Below are 16,430 nucleotides of genomic sequence, written 5' to 3' on the forward strand. Positions count from 1 at the left end.
ATAGCTTCACCCACTGAAGTTCACAAAATTTCCAAGAAATGTAATTCTCCATAATCCCTCTCTCCGTGTTATTCCTTAGCTCCATTCATGCTGCTCTGCCCTCCTTTCTCAGACCCAAGTGGGCAGTTTTGAAATAACATTTCATCTTCTATCCACAACTTTTTAAGTCTACTTTCACCTCTTACTAGCCTGGAGATGCTATTTCCTGATTCTCCACTCATTGCAGGAGCCAGCACCTGCTGCTAAGGTAGACAAGAGGGCAGCTGCTGCCATGACCAAGAGCCTCATGAATCTCCTCTCTGTAGCTACAGGGAGCTGCCCATTTCCTCAGCTGAATCTGCTTTTCTCAGGCAGAACATCTATAAACTGAACTGGGGCAAGTATACAAGTGATAGTAAGAGAGTTCTGGAGGTAACACATTCATTAAACACACAGCTCTGAGAAACAAGAGTGTGTAAAATATGAAGACTTACTGATCATGGTGGTGCCACCTGCTAAGGCTGCCTTTGTCCCTTGGAAGAAGTCATCTACTGTGGTCATTCCCTTATATGGCATCTGGAAGTGAGTATGGACATCGATGCCTCCAGGGATCACCATCTTCCCATTGGCTTCGATGGTCTTCACTCCTCCAGGAACAATCAGATTGTCTCCAATTTGTCTGGTGAAACAGTCAAACACCTGGTCACTTAAAAGTGCAATTTCCAGGACAAATATAATGGTATGAGGATTTTAAACAGTGTTACTTGTATTTATCAAATTAATATTTGCAAGTGACTCACAAGCTTAGCAATCTATAAACAAAGATAGATATATACAGAAAACAATGTTTATAGTCACAGAATGATCTGATATGCTGTTTGGTGGGACCAAGTGTCTTGGTTTAGTACTACAACCCCAGGGGTTTGACAGCGTCTAGAATATAGTGTGTGTAATAATTGTTTTTTTTTCTTTTTTATTATACTTTAAGTTCTAGGGTACATGTGCATAACGTGCAGGTTTGTTACATATGTATACTTGTGCCATGTTGGTGTGCTGCACCCATCAACTCATCAGCACCCATCAATTCATCATTTATATCAGGTATAACTCCCAATGCAATCCCTCCTCCCTCCCCCCTCCCCATGATAGGCCCCAGTGTGTGATGTTCCCCTTCCTGAGTCCAAGTAATCTCATTGTTCAGTTCCCACCTATGAGTGAGAACATGCGGTGTTTGGTTTTCTGTTCTTGTGATAGTTTGCTAAGAATGATGGTTTCCAGCTGCATCCATGTCCCTACAAAGGACGCAAATAAATTCAACAGTGTAATAATTTTTTAATATAAATATTTTTATTATTCCTTTCATTTTGTTCTTTAAGTTAAGGTGAGAAACAACATCTGGAGAAGGATCTAAAGAGTATAAAATAGTGCACTGTTAGAAGAGACTGAAGAAGATAATAGTGAATCATTTAAAGAACAGGTATGGGATCTCAGCTATCTTTTAAGTGGGGTCATCTTTGCTCCTAATGAAAGATTCTGTCTGGATTATTTCCCACCTAAGTCTTCACTCCCAATTCCACCCTTTCCTGATCATTTATCAGCCAATCACAGCTGATGGCAGATTCACCAGGAGGAAGTCAAAGATGCAGATGCCTCCAGCACCAGCTGCCTTTGTGACATGGTCAGTGTCCCAGTGGAAGCTTTTAGCCGAGCTTAGTGATTATGAAAACCTCCAATAGACATGGCTTCACCCAGGAAGCTTCAGAGCATCTTAGGGAGGAATGGGGGTAGTCTCAGGCAGAAGTAAGCCAATGAATATCTCAAAGGCAAGCCTCCAAGGAAAGTGACAATTACAACTAGTCCCCACACAGTGCTGCTTATAGATCAGCCAGTATTGCTTGGCTCATATGTGGTATCACATCTTCGATTTAAATAGCTGGTTAAACATGTCCACTATGGATATCAGGGAGACCTATGATTCATAAGCCTCTACATGACCATGAAAAATCTCCTACCTTGGGATATCTGTACCTCACTGTTCACGGCATGAATATTTTCCCCTTTTGTCCACAGGCAGCCAAGAAAGACACTCTCTTGGGGCAGTAAGAAGTCTACCACTAGCCTGCCAAACTCCAAGTTCTGCAACTAAAATAAAGTATTCCTGACATCTCTAAGAGTTCAACTTTACCACATCACCACTGGGCCATTCCACAGCCACCATAATTCAAAATATACTGGTAAAATGCAGCCTCTGATCATTAGTCCATTCTAGTTCGGATACTGGCCAATTCTGTTCTTATTTTTCTCTTTCACAGGTTCCCCTTTAAGGAAAATTGAGAACCAAAGGCATGAAGAATTGCCTGGTTTGTGTGTGTTTTCATCCATTTTGACAACTAGTTTAAAACCAAGCCTGAAACAGAAATGGCTTCCCCCTTCTTCACTGCTCCACCAATGAAGGCCGCATTAATCCTTCGAGGCTCAGCTTCCATCTGCCTTCCTTCATCAAGTTTCTAGCAAAATCCAAGTCTAACAATGAGTGAGGCTGGGTGTGGGCTATCTGGATTCACAATCCTGGCTCTGCTAGCTATTAGCTGTATAACCTTGACCAAATTACCTTACCATGCCTCAATTCTTTCCTCTGTAAAATGTAATAAAGATGCCTCCTCCACAGGGTTGTCCTGCACATTAAATGTGAATATATGTTAAGCCCACAAAACACTGTTAAGTACCTAAGAATTCAGTAAATATCAACTATTATAATTAATAACCAGTCCACTCCCTTCTCTGCATCTCACCTGTTCTATGAATATACTTGATATGCCACTCCTTGGTAATGCTAGGTCCTTTGCATATATACAGATATCTCAGTTCCCCTAAAAGACTAAAAGGTCCCAGGGGGAAGACAGCATGATGATTTGGGCCTTGATAATGAGTACTACACCATGTGACACAGCATGAGTTCAATATCTCAAAAAATTGCCTGGCACATAACAAGTATTCCACAAGAATTCACAGACAGACAAATAACTATGTGATAGTTAGAAGAGGTCATTTCTGTTCTTATGCTCTGTGAGTTAAGAATGTTGTTGCACACATACAAAATTTCAGGATTGAATTATGATCATTTAACTCAACCTTCTCTCTCCACCACCAACACACACATCTGATGGTTAAATTCCTTCTACAACATCCTTGGCAAGTGGCCTTTCAGTCTTTCTAAAAGAGATGGCAAAAAGGATTTGTCTTACACCTTCAACCCTGGTTGTAGATCCCTGAAGCACTATGTGAAGATGGATTCTAAACCTGTATTTAAGGCTCAATTGTGAAAAGTTCTGAGATCAGATGAGATCAGGCACATTCAGGGTAGTATGGCCATAGCACCACTCCTATTCAACATAGTATTGGAAGTTCTGGCCAGGGAAATTAGACAAGAGAAAGAAATAAGGACTATTCAAATAGGAAGAGAGGATGTCAAATTGTCTTTGTTTGCAGATGATATAATTGTATATTTAGAAAACCCCATCATCTCAGCCCAAAAACTCCTTAAGCTGATAAGCAACTTCAGCAAAGTCTCAGGATAAAAATCAATGTGCAAAAATCACAAGCATTCCTATACACCAGTAACGGACAAATAGAGAGCCAAATCAAGAGCAAACTCCCATTCACAATTACTACAGAGAGAGTAAAATACCTAGGAATACAACTTACAAGGGATGTGAAGAACCTCTTCAAGGAGAACTATAATCCACTACTCAAGGAAATGGAAGACACAAGCAAATGGAAAAAAATTCCATGCTCACGGATAGGAAGAATCGATACAGTGAAAATGGCCATATTGCCCCAAGTAATTTATAAATTCAATGCTATTCCCATCAAGCTACCATTGATTTTCTTCACAGAATTAGAAAAAACTACTTTAAATTTCATAAGGAAGTAAAAAAGAGCTTGTATAGCCAAGACAATCCTAAGGAAAAAGAACAAAGCTGGAGGCATCATACTACCTGACTTCAAACTATACTATAATTTTACAGTAACCAAAACAGCATGGTACTGGTAGCAAAACAGATACATAGACCAATGGAACAGAACAGAGGCCACAGAAATAACACCACATGTCTACAACCATTTGATCCTTGACAAACCTGACAAAAATAAGCAATGGGGAAAGGACTCCCTATTTAATAAATGGTGTTGGGAAAACTGGCTAGCCATATGTAGAAAACAGGAACTGGACCCCTTCCTTACACCTTATATAAAATTAACTCAAGATGGATTAAAGACTTAAACGCAAGACCTAAAACCATAAAAACCCCAGAAGAAAACCTAGGCAATACCACTCAGGATATAGGCATGGGCAAAGACTTCATGACTAAAACACCAAAAGCAATGGCAACAAAAGCCAAAATTGACAAATGGGATCTAACTAAACTAAAGAGCTTCTGCACAGCAAAAGAAACTATCGTCAGCGTGAACAGGCATGGGAGAAAATTTTTGCAATCTATCCACCTGACAAGGGGGTAATATCCAGAATCTACAAGGAACTTAAACAAATTTACAAGAATAAACCAAACAACCCCATCAAAAAGTGAGCAAAGGATATGAACAGACTTTTGTTAAAAGAAGACATTTATGTGGCCAACAAACATATGAAAAAAAACGTCATCATCACTGGTCACTAGAGAAATGCAAATCAAAACCACAATGAGATACCATCTCACGCCAGTTAGAATGGCGATCATTAAGAAGTCAGGAAACAACAGATGCTGGATGTGGAGAAACAGGAACGCTTTTACAGTGTTGGGAGTGTAAACTAGTTCAACCATTGTGGAAGACAGTGTGGCAATTCCTCAAGGATCTAGAACCAGAAATAGCATTTGACCTAGCAATCCCATTACTGGGTATATACCCAGAGGAATATAAATCATTCCACTATGAAGACACGTGCACACGTATGTTTATTGCAGCACTATTCACAATAGCAAAGACTTAGAACCAACCCAAGTGCCCATCGATGAGAGACTGGATAAAGAAAATGTGGCACATATACATCATGAAATAGTATGCAGCCATAAAAAAAAGAATGAGTTCATGTTCTTTGCAGGGACATGGATGAAGCTGGAAACCATCATTCTTAGTAAACTAACACAGGAACAGGAAACCAAACACCACGTGTTCTCACTTATAAGTGGGACTTGAACAATGAGAAAATATGGGCACAGGGAGGAGAACATCAAACACCAGGGCCTGTCAGGGATGGGGGAAAGGGGAGGGATAGCATTAGGAGAAGTACCTAATGTAGATGACAGGCTGATGGGTGCAGCAAACCACCATGGCACATGTATACCTATGTAACAAACCTGCACGTTCTGCACATGTATCCCAGAACTTAAAGTATAATAATAATAATAAAGTTCTGTGAACAATTAGTGCTGCCTATGATGAGCTCTGAAATAAGGAAGCATTTGGTAACAAATTTTTCTCATTCTCTCCAAATGAGAGAGCTTGCTACCTCCGAATAGAGCCAACTATACATAATAATTTTTTAGTTAATAGAAAAACATAAAATCAAGTGTGGCTTGTATTTTGAAGAAATTATTGTCATATTTTTTGGTTTGCCCATTGTTTCCATTTTTCTTACTTCCAGTATGAAAAAGTAATAATGCAAATTGGCAAGGTAACTACGAACAAATATTTTTTGTTCTTGCATTTGTTCATTCATTCATTCATTCATTCACTCGCTCATTCATTCAATGTATTTGACTAATACATTAACCTGTAGCAAGTTATTTACTCTCTGTGTGCTGCTTTCTCCTCATCTCAGGAAAGAGGATAATAATAGTACAGTACTTACTTCGGAGGGCTGCTGGCTGATTGAGAGAAAGCATGCAAAACATTTAACATTGTGCCTGGCACATACTACACACTCAAAAAGTAGCTCTTATCAAATTTTTATGTGCTAAGTCCTGGGTTAAGTATTGGGGATATAGAATAAACAAGATACGCAAGTAAGATATGAAAGCAAGTAAGTCTCCTTACTCTCAAAGAAGACTAACAGTGTCAGAATTGCTATGATTGATGAAAGCACAAGCTGGTTTTGTTTGTTTGGTTATTTTTTTTTTTTTTTTTGAGACAGAGCCTAACTCTGTCACCCAGGGTGGAGTGCTAGAGTGCAGTGGCACAATCTTGGCTCACTGCAACCTCTACCTCCTGGGTTCAAGTGATTCTCTTGCCTCAGATTCCTGAGTATCTGGCATTGCAGGCATACACCACCATACCTGGCTAATTTTTGTATTTTTAGTAGAGACAGGGTTTCACCACGTTGCCCAGGCTGATCTCATACTCCTGAGCTCAAGTGATCTGCACGCCTCGGCCTCCCAAAGTGCTGGGATTACAGGCACTTAATGACAGCCGCCATGCCCAGCCAAGCGCAACTGTTTTGAAAGCACACAGAGGGAAAGCTAGCCTAGGCTTTGGGGCTGGTAAAAAACATTTGTCTGCAGAAAACTATATCTAAGCCAACTTTTCAAAGATAAGCAAGAGATCTCTTATAACCAAAATCTTTAACTAGTCAATGAAGTTAAGTCATATAAAAATAAAACTAACAGAGACCAGAGGGGACTAATAGAATGGGTTGAATACACCCAGTCTTATACAACACCTTAGCAGGGTAGTGTGCTTTGTTTTCTGTGATGAAACACTATGTAAATCAAATCTTTTTTTAAAGTTTACTATGTAGGGAATCTACACATAAAACTTACCTGGCTGTGCCACTTACAGGCATCCAATAGTATACATTTCGGAATGTAATTATACATGCCTAATGAATGTATTTGCAAATCTTGCATGAAATACATGTCCTATCTGTGCTCTGCCCACCTAAGTTCTATCCTTATGTCAAGGTTCAGATTAAATACTCTCTCTACCCCAAAGCGTTACTTCTAAATGAATTTCTTCTTCGTTGTACTTCTGAATCACTTATCCTGACTTCAACTCCTTTGATACCTATTGCGCAAAGCCTTATATTTTTAGGGTGCTGTAATTTGTGCACACCTTCCAGTATCCTTAAGGATGATGGCCACATCTTGCACTTTTCCATGACCCATAGAATGCTCATCAATACTTTCTGCACAAAGTTGCCCTCAGTATCATTTCATTCTGTTGATTAAATTAAGATTTTTTTTCACTACATTCATGTAATCCAAGCTTCTTTATGAGCCATTAATGAAGACAGGAAGTGCAAAACAATAAAGAGAAGAATTCCATATACATACTTTATTAAGCCATCTTCCATGTAAATATCAGCATAAAAGGACTGATCATCGTTGACGATTCTGCCTCCCTTGATAAGGAGACGGTCACTCTAGAAAAGAAGGAAAACATGAGTCATTATCACAGGTATGATTTCAGAGAAGAGTGGTCTGCCAAGGTTTTCCCAATTCATTGCTCTAGATGTCTAGTAGAAACACATTTACCAAAGACATATGTGTGCTCAATGCACTCAACATTTAGTGTAGGTGTATTTGTTGGGGAGCCAGTCTTTCCTGGTTGTCCTTAACTCAAATTATTCTAGAGTTTCACCTCTTGCTTCTGCAATCTATTAATATGATAGCCACCTGGAAACATATCTACTCAAGTAAGTGAGACATTCTTTATATTATTATATTTTCTGATTCAGTAGGCACTAAATATTTAAAGTGGGATAAAATATGCCTCAGTGCCTAGTGCACTCTCTCGTACTCTGTTGACACTCAATGGTGATTCTCAAAAATAGAACATATGGCTAGGCATACAAGGAAAGAGGCTTTTAAAAGTATTTGTAATGACACAAGGGCATGCTCAGATCATGGTTAGGTCTAAAATTCAGCACACTTACAAATGTATGCACAAGTATACACAATATTGCAAAATGTATAAGAAAACCACTAGAAGCGAAAAAGGCAAAGTATAGTATTTAACTCTCAGTGGAGAAATTATGCAGGATTTGTATTTACCTCATTATACTCAGTATTTCTCACATTTTCTGAGTGCATTTCTTTATTGTTTGAATTGTGAGAAAAATAAAGCCTTTTTAAAAATTATAACTTAGATGAAATTTGAGTCACCCAACTGGAAACAATGCAAGTTATTAACAAAGTAAACATATACTTTATATATAAGTCAGGAGAGGGACAAATCAGTGTCAACTCGGCAGATCACAGGTTTCATCAAATGAATGGAGCTTAGACTGGAGTATGAGGGATGGATGCAGCTTTGTTGGGTTCATGGAGGAGAAAACAACTCCCAGGAGTCTGGCTGAATAGCATGACTAAAACTGGCTACAGCATGAATAAAGAATGAGAGGCTGGACTTCGTGAAGAATTCAACTTCACAAAGAGATTTCAATTCCATCCATCCATCCATCCATCTATCCATCCATCCACCCATCCATTCCCAGGTCATTGCTTTTATGGAGCTTAAAGGGAAAGTCTGGCAATAGAGAAATAAACTCAAAAAAAAAAAAATCAAGCAATCTAAAATTATATTAAATGTCACAAAATAAAGGGGAGTGGGCTTAAGAGGCTGGAAAACGTCTTTTCAGGGAAGACCAATTTAGATGGGGGTGGGGGTGAAGAACTTCTGTAGGTAGAAGGAATAGCATGTGCACAAGCCCAGAGGTAGGACTAAGTTTTGTTTCTCTGAAAACCTGAAAAAGCTCAATGTGGGATCAGTTTAGGGTTCAAGGAAGAAAGTAGCATTAAATCAGACTGGGGAGGTAGGCAGGCTATTCATGCTGGGTTTGGTAAGAGTTTGAGTTTGAATGAAAATACACTGAGACATATGTCAGGATTGTAAGAGGAGTGAAGACCTGTGTTGAGAAGTCAGCCTTAGAATGCACTGCTCAGGGCAAATGTTCTCCTTGGCTATTTGACTATGGGGATTAAGAGTCATTGATCAAGTGGTCAGGGGCAGGAAGACATCATATGCATGGCCAACCATGGTCATCATTCCCTTGATGCTGACTCTATAGCCCCTGATTGAGAACACTAGCTTTCAAAGAGGATATAAATTTTATGGAGGATGGAGCCCCAAAACCAGGTTGACTTTTGGCTTCAGAAATGGAAGGGCCAGAAAATGAGATTTGAAGGTAGGCCCCATCTGGGATATAGAAAACTACCGCTTAGCTTCTCCTGCTCTTCTAAGGTATTCCATAAGAAGAAATTTCATCATGTCATATTGTGAGGGGAAATTATTTTTTTAAAGATACAGATCAGTGAGATACAGATCAGATCAAAACAAACTACATGTGTGGCAAGGAAGACATGCCTATGAGGTCAAATACAAACGTCCACCACACATGATATACAAGCCCTTCATGATCTGGTCTGTCAATATATCCACCCTCATTTCTATCATGTATGGCCTATATTTTAAAATGACAAAACATGCAGTTCTTATCACATCAGGCTCTCTGTCCACCGGGCATTTACAAAAATGTTCTCTCTGCCTTCTCACATAATCACCTGGCATCTAGCAGTCATCTCCTTTGTCAAGGCTCCAAAGGACTTTTCCTCCATGATGTGTGACCTGACCTTCCAGCAAATTTCACCTGCTCCCACTGCAGTTTGGTTGGAAAAATAACAATGTTCTACTGTAGCTGATTTATTTATTATTCAAGTATCTCCTGACTAAACCAAAGACTCCTTTAGTCCCGGAACAATGTATCTTTTGCTATTTCTACCTTAGTTCCTGGAGCTCATCCTAGACAGCCATTCCATACTGGTTGAATGAATAGGTGAAGGGTGGGACACAGGAGGCTGTATTATATCCACATGATGGAAAGGCGTCTGGGTCAGAATATTGTGGAAAGTGGCCAAAAATTAAATTTTGAGAAAATAAATGATGGCTTTGTGATATACTATTTTAACAGTACTGCAAAACTACGTGAGGCAGTCCTAGGTCTGTGCTTCCAAACTAGTGTGTACATTAGAAAAATACATATTCCCAGGCTGTGCTCTACATCACCAAATGTGCATTTTATAAGCTCCTTATCCAGCCATCAGCCAGCCCAGTACCAAGTCACAGACCAGCACAAGGAACCACTGCCCACCTCTCTGCCCCCAACCCCACCCCACAGTTCTATGTGTGTCCAGGAAGGTGACAGAGCATCTTCAAAAGGAACTTCATAATAATAACAATCTTGGTAACTGTAAGAGTACCCTCCCTCTCATAATTCAATGCTTTCCTGATTTTCTTTATCTTCCCAGCAAAGAGCTGAACTAAACTGGTTTTTGGAAAGGGGCCAGTTTCTGTCTGAACTGAGACTAGTTATGAAATATGACCAGCCTAAGGACACCCAGCCCTGAGCCACTGGTGTGATCATCACTCCCTTCAACAAGCATGAAATGTCAGCAAAGCAGCAAATGCTATCTCCAGCCCTATGTACATCAAGGGGATAGTAAGCACTGATCCAAGTGGAATTAACACCATTGAGATGGTATCACTGGAAACTTTTCAAATGGTAATTAAATAAAATCTTTCTGGCTCAATAATCAGCAATCTAAACAGAGCCCAAAGATGAATGATAGGCCTGGTGTAGGTTTCAGAGAAGAGATTAAGAAGACTTTGCTCCATGGGCTACAAATATTAATGTTATTATTATTTGTTTTCACCATGCGGAACAAAAATATCAAAATCTGAACTTAAAGAGCTCAAATAAATGCTTCCTCTAGGGGTCCTCAGCTTACCCTGCTACCCTCCCCAATTTTAACTCTTTCCATGGAAGGGGGATCCACTACAAAGGGCAGCCTAGGCAAATCAGTCATCAACAAAGAGGATTCAGAAAGGCAATTCTTGGGCTTGGCACTGGGGAATGTGAGTGTGGGGTATGACATAACCACTGACTACCCCCAGGTCACATAAAATCAAACCTCACTGGACACAAAAAAGTGTTTGTCTATGAATTCATGGATAAGCCTGATAGATTAACACATGCTAGGATCAAAAGCCAACAAGATGAACAAACCCAACATCTCTGATTAAAAGTTGCTCTCTGCTTTGCAGGGACATGGATGGAGCTAGAAGCCATAATCCTTAGCAAACTAACACAGGAATAGAAAATCAAACCCTACATGTTCTCACTTATAAGTGGGAGCTGAACAATGAGAACACATGGACACAGGGAGGAAAACAACACACACTGGGGCCTGTCATGGTGGTTGTGGTGCGAGGAGGAGGGAGATCATCAGGATAAACAGCTAATGCATGCTGGGCTTAATACCTAGGTGATGGATTGACAGATGCAGCAAACCACCATGGCACATGTTTACCTATGTAACAAACCTGCACATCCTGTACATGTAACCCAGAACTTAAAATAAAATAAAAGTTGCCCTCAGTGATGAATATGGCTCAGTGCGCCTCTTCACCTTCTGTTCCTAGCAGCCAATACTGCCAAGCATCCATAAGCTGATGCCTGAGGAGGTCAAATGTTCTTGTCTACAAGTTAGCAATCTTTCTAATTTAAATATATAGATAGATAGATAGATATAGATATATATATGTAAAGAGAGAGAGAGAGAGAATGATATCTCTAGGGCATGCTATGGTAACCTGAAGGGTATCCAGAACCCAAAATGAACCTATTCAGAGCCTGAAGCAACCAGCCTCTGACCTGCCTTAGGCCCTGCACAGCTACCAAGAGCTGAGTGTGTCACTGTCTTGCAGCCCAGCGGGGTTCTAGGCATACCAGCTGGCAAGTTTGGGTCCAGCTGGGTTTTCCCACTGCTGTGAGAATCAGACAGACCACTTAACTAGGTGGGTGATCTTGAGTTGGGACTTAACGTCTCAGAGCATCATTTTTTTTCATCAGCCCACAGTGGATAATAATAATTAGCTCGCCTCACAGGGTGGCTGCCAGTGTGTGTGTGTGTGCGTGTGTGTATTATCTAGCACACAAGTAAAAAGCTAATAAATATTATATTTATTCCATTAATATTATTTATAATACTTTGAATGTTTTTAAGTCTTATGAAGTACACTGGTGACAGACTATTTTTATTTTCCAAATGGGGAGATAAACACAGAGAGGTGAGTGACCTTCTCCAAGTGACAGAGTAGATTAGTTCCCATTTGAAGTAAATCCATGTCTCCCATCTCCTGGCACTTCACTGATTTCTCCTAGGCCACTGTACCAAGTGTCTTTCAACCTTATAGCAAGCAGCTCTTTCTGACCGGGCTCTCTTCTCTGATACTGAATTTGTTCCAGTGTCCAAACTGCTGACCAGTCTCTGAGGCAGGTAGCTTTAGGAAACCAGTAACTTTTAAGCCACTACTTATAAAATCAGTGCAATACACCTGCCCCTATGGCCTGAATGTGTTAACGTAGTTTACAAAGGGATCTACTTTGCAATCCAGCTTCAGCTTGGCACAGGACTTCAAAGTGTGATATAAGTGTAACATCTTTTCCTTCACTAGGGTATGATACTGATTAGGAAAACTAACCATAAAAAACTCAGTGTGGGAGAAGAAGAATGAAAGAGAGAGGAACAAAGAAATGAATAAAGGAAGTAAAAAGAGAGAGAAAGCAAAAGACAGGGAGGGAAAAAGGTAAGGAGGAAGGGAGGAAGGAAAGGAGGGAAGAAAAAAGAAAGGATGGGGGCCAGGTGCAGTGGCTCATGCCTGTAATCCCAGCACTTTGGGAGGCCGAGGTGGGTGGGTCACCTGAGGTCAGGAGTTTGAGAGCAGCCTGGTCAACATGGTGAAAACCTGTCTCTACTAAAAATGAAAAAAAAAAAAAAAAAAATTAGCCAGGCATCATGGCAGGCGTCTGTAATCCCAGCTACTTGGGAGGCTGAGGCAGGAGAATCACTTGAACCTGGGAGGCAGAGATTGCAGTGAGCCGAGATTGCCGCATTGCCCTCCAGCCTGGGTGACAGAGACTCAGTCTCAAACAAAAAAAAAAAAAAAAAAAAGGAAAAAGAAAAAAGAAAGGAAGGAAAGGAGGGGGAAGAAGAGAAGAAAGAGAGGAAAGGGTGGGGAGAGAGAAATGGAAGATATAATAAATGCTATAAGGAATGTTATTAAGAATGACAGATGCAAAGTAAAATAGGCAATGAAAAGACAGAATCTTCAGGTAAAAGCCTACTAGAGATGTTGGGCTCCACTTTAGTTTTCCTGCCCTAGTCTTCAACTTAGAGAACATAAATTACCACCTTTGTCTATCTGAGGTAATGAGAACACGCCTCCTGGAGAAACCAAAGCCCTCCATGGACTTCTTCCCAGTCAATAAAATCAGCCTGAGAACAGCGCTTAAGACACATCTGTTCCACACTCTGCAGACATTCCAGCAGCTCAGAGTAAAAACTATAATCCTATAAAGAGGATTTAAAATGAAGAATGAGACTCCCAAAATCAAATATTTTGTTACCTGCATTAACAAAATGCAGACTCTGGCCTTCTCAGTGTGGATTCAAGATCCTTTTAAAATCCAGATGAAGGTGCAGGTGGTTATTTAAAATAAATTCCCATTTGGGCAATTAGATTTGATTTCCTAAAACACTTTCACTCTTAAGAAAACATCAGGACGGATAGAGTGCATGGATGAAATCTTGTTTTTCTTCCCCAAAGCAGCATCACTTCAAGAAGAGAGAAAAAACCTGACATTCTAAGATAGTCCTGTTGACTTAAGGTTATATTTAGGAAAAGGTACTAAATAGGCTCTCAGGAGACTCGAGTTCTTATCCTTTCTCTGCTATTAAACAGGTTGCCTTGGGTGAGACATACAGACATGAACTTGACTTCTAGCACCAACACTACCCGTGTTTGGATAAATGACTTCACCTCTCTGGGTGGGCTTCAGTTACCTCATCAGTGAACAATGGGGACAATGATACCTTTTTCTGAGGGTGCAGACAAGGATTATGGAGTATACTATATATAAAGGGTTGAACTCTGCTTGGCATACTATAAATGCTCAATACATGTGAGCTACCATCATCATTATTTCTTACAATTATAACCAGCAATTGTAAAACTCCTCTCTCACAAATACTCAAGAAGGACTGAACTAACACTTTGTTAATCAAAATATAACAGACCTTGCCATAAAGGGAATTCCAGAGACGCCAGTCCCCAGCCAAGCCTCAGCAACTGTTCTCAGCTCCTGCCACCAGCAGCCAAGGTCAGCCAAGACTTCCCCTTTTAAACCCAACCCCACAGGGCAAGTTCCCATGGCCCCTCCAGGTCCTTTTTCCTCTGGAATAAGCCCTTGTGAGGAGACAACAATCTACTCTCTTCCAGCAGGACTGTAGAGTGGGCAGTAAGGTCTTAGAGCTGCCTCCCACCCACGCTCCCTCCAGTTTATGGGTGTGTTTCTAGGACCCTCGATGACAAGCATGCCATTGAGACAAAGAGAAAGGCCTGGGAGAAGATAGACATCTTGAGGAGCCATGCAGTTTCTTGGCTCTGAGTCTATTGAAACTGGGCATAGTTTACCAGGGTTGGCTATTCCAAACCTCTGAACTGCTACAGATGAGAGTCTCAAACACTCCTTCTTTTCCTCATCATCTAAATGTACTTAATGACCACTGAGGTGTACTTCAGTGGGGCACTCCCTTCAAAATGCACTCCCTTCAAAATGCAACCCACAAAGCAGAATACATAACACATCGAAAGCACTGTCTTCACTTTCTTTATTGTCTTTGGTTTAGCCCTAGAGGGACAGATACAAGGTAGGAAAAACAGCAATGTGGAGTCAGCAGTAGCCCAGGGCAGCATTAACCTGGGCAGGGAGGCTGCTCTGTTGTCTGAACTGGAGAATCAAAGTCAGCTATGTGCATTCTTCCCTCCCCAGAACTTCACATTATCCATTTTAAAGATGTCGTTATCAAAGGGCCTGACAAGTGATGTGGCCTGCCCTGGGTCAGAGCGGATGGGGGAATGGACTGTGAGGGGCACCCTAATCCTAGCCCCCCGATAATAGTCTCTTAATCTTCAACAGCGTTCCAGACACAGATAAGTGCAAATAGATAACAAGCCAGGAGCAAGAGAATGGGGAGGGTAGGGACAGCATTGGACAAGAGGAGCCCTAGAGCATTTCCATTCTCAACGAGAAAGGTCAGCTGGGTCTGTGTAGCTCAGACCTCAGTCATCTGTGCACTACCTGCATGATATCTGACACAGCCCGCTATAAACTGTTCTGTTATTTGCTTAATTTTATCCTTATATAAATGTATTTTAAAAGAAAACACTATCTTAGTCTCATAAATTCTAAGCTAGTATTACTTGCCAAAAATAAACAGTGAACCTAGGAATGAATACAATAAAAACATCACTAAATTTTGTCTACATTCTGCTGCCTTCGAGAGGGTTCTAAAGGATGATCTTGGACCTGTTATTTTGTTAAAAAGGAAGACTATCATGGATCAGGGAGATGTTAATGAGAAACTAGTAGTAAACAGAGACTTTTTCCTTGATCTACTCACAAGATTTGAAAAAGAACTAGAAAGGGGACAAAATGTGTCATTACGTGATTCCATGTTATTGAATGCCTTCTTCCAGAACCCCCCAAAACGATCTCATGAAACAGCTGGAACCATCTCTGCTATTGAAGTATAGGCCCATATGTGTCCACATGGGCCTCTCAGAAGCAAGAGCAAGACCCAAAGTAGAGTGACGGGGACCACCCACATCAGGCAGTACAGCAGAAGGATGAGATTACTGGGGACCATGCTCTGGGTCCAAAGCTTGGGGGGATGGGGAAAGAGGCAGGGTAGAGTAAGGTCAGGTGTAGGAAAAAAGATGCCTTCTCAGAAAATAAGATACCAGATCTGGGTAAGTGAAGACATGTGACAAATCTTTAACTGGGCTTTTGGTTGGAAAAAATAGAAAGGTTCCTGCCTGGGAAGAAAACCAGCACTAATAGCAGTTTTTGAAGCCACCCAGAACTGTAGGTAGCAACTGAGGGAGTCCAGAAGCCAGGGCTGCATTAGCATCTCTGCCATTAAGTTATTCTGTGATTTTAGGCAACTAACTTGATCCTTCTTTGTGCCTCAGCTTCTTCAGCTGAGTGAAGGTAAATCTTTCTAAAAAGGCCCATTTATATATCTGTAAAGTATAGATAATAATGCCTACCTCACAGGGCTACTGTGAAAGTTAAAGACATGATGCAGGGTTGGGTACTCAAAAAAGACTTCCGGCCGGGCGCAGTGACTCACACCTGTAATCCCAGCACTTTGGGTGGCCGAGGCCGGCAGATCACGAGGTCAGGAGATCGATACCATCCTGGTCAACGTGGTGAAACTCTGTCTCCTCTAAAAATACAAAAATTAACTGGGCGTGGTGGTGTCCCTGTAATCCCAGCTACTCAGGAGTCTGAGGCAGGAGAATCGCTTGAACCAGGGAGTCAGAGGTTGCAGTGAGCCGAGATTGCACCACTGCACTCCAGCCTGGTGACAGAGCAAAACTCCGTCTCAAAA

The 16,430-nt window shown here is 40.9% G+C and overlaps 1 protein-coding gene across 3 annotated transcripts in view; it reads right to left on the reverse strand.

The window, feature by feature from the left end:
• The window catches only part of DPYSL3 (dihydropyrimidinase like 3), a 120,625-nt gene that overhangs the window by 28,313 nt on the left and 75,882 nt on the right, over positions 1–16,430 (reverse strand). For all 3 annotated transcript variants that reach the window (XM_030927325.1, XM_010383378.2, XM_010383379.2), the window contains exons 2-3: positions 7,248–7,336; positions 474–658 (exon numbers count right to left, since the gene is read on the reverse strand). In XM_030927325.1, the coding sequence (XP_030783185.1) occupies positions 474–658; positions 7,248–7,267 (205 nt within the window). In that variant the 5' untranslated portion in view covers positions 7,268–7,336. The remainder of the gene's footprint in view (positions 1–473; positions 659–7,247; positions 7,337–16,430) is intronic.

The sequence above is a fragment of the Rhinopithecus roxellana genome, chromosome 3 (assembly GCF_007565055.1).
Source record: "Rhinopithecus roxellana isolate Shanxi Qingling chromosome 3, ASM756505v1, whole genome shotgun sequence".
NCBI lineage: Eukaryota > Metazoa > Chordata > Mammalia > Primates > Cercopithecidae > Rhinopithecus > Rhinopithecus roxellana.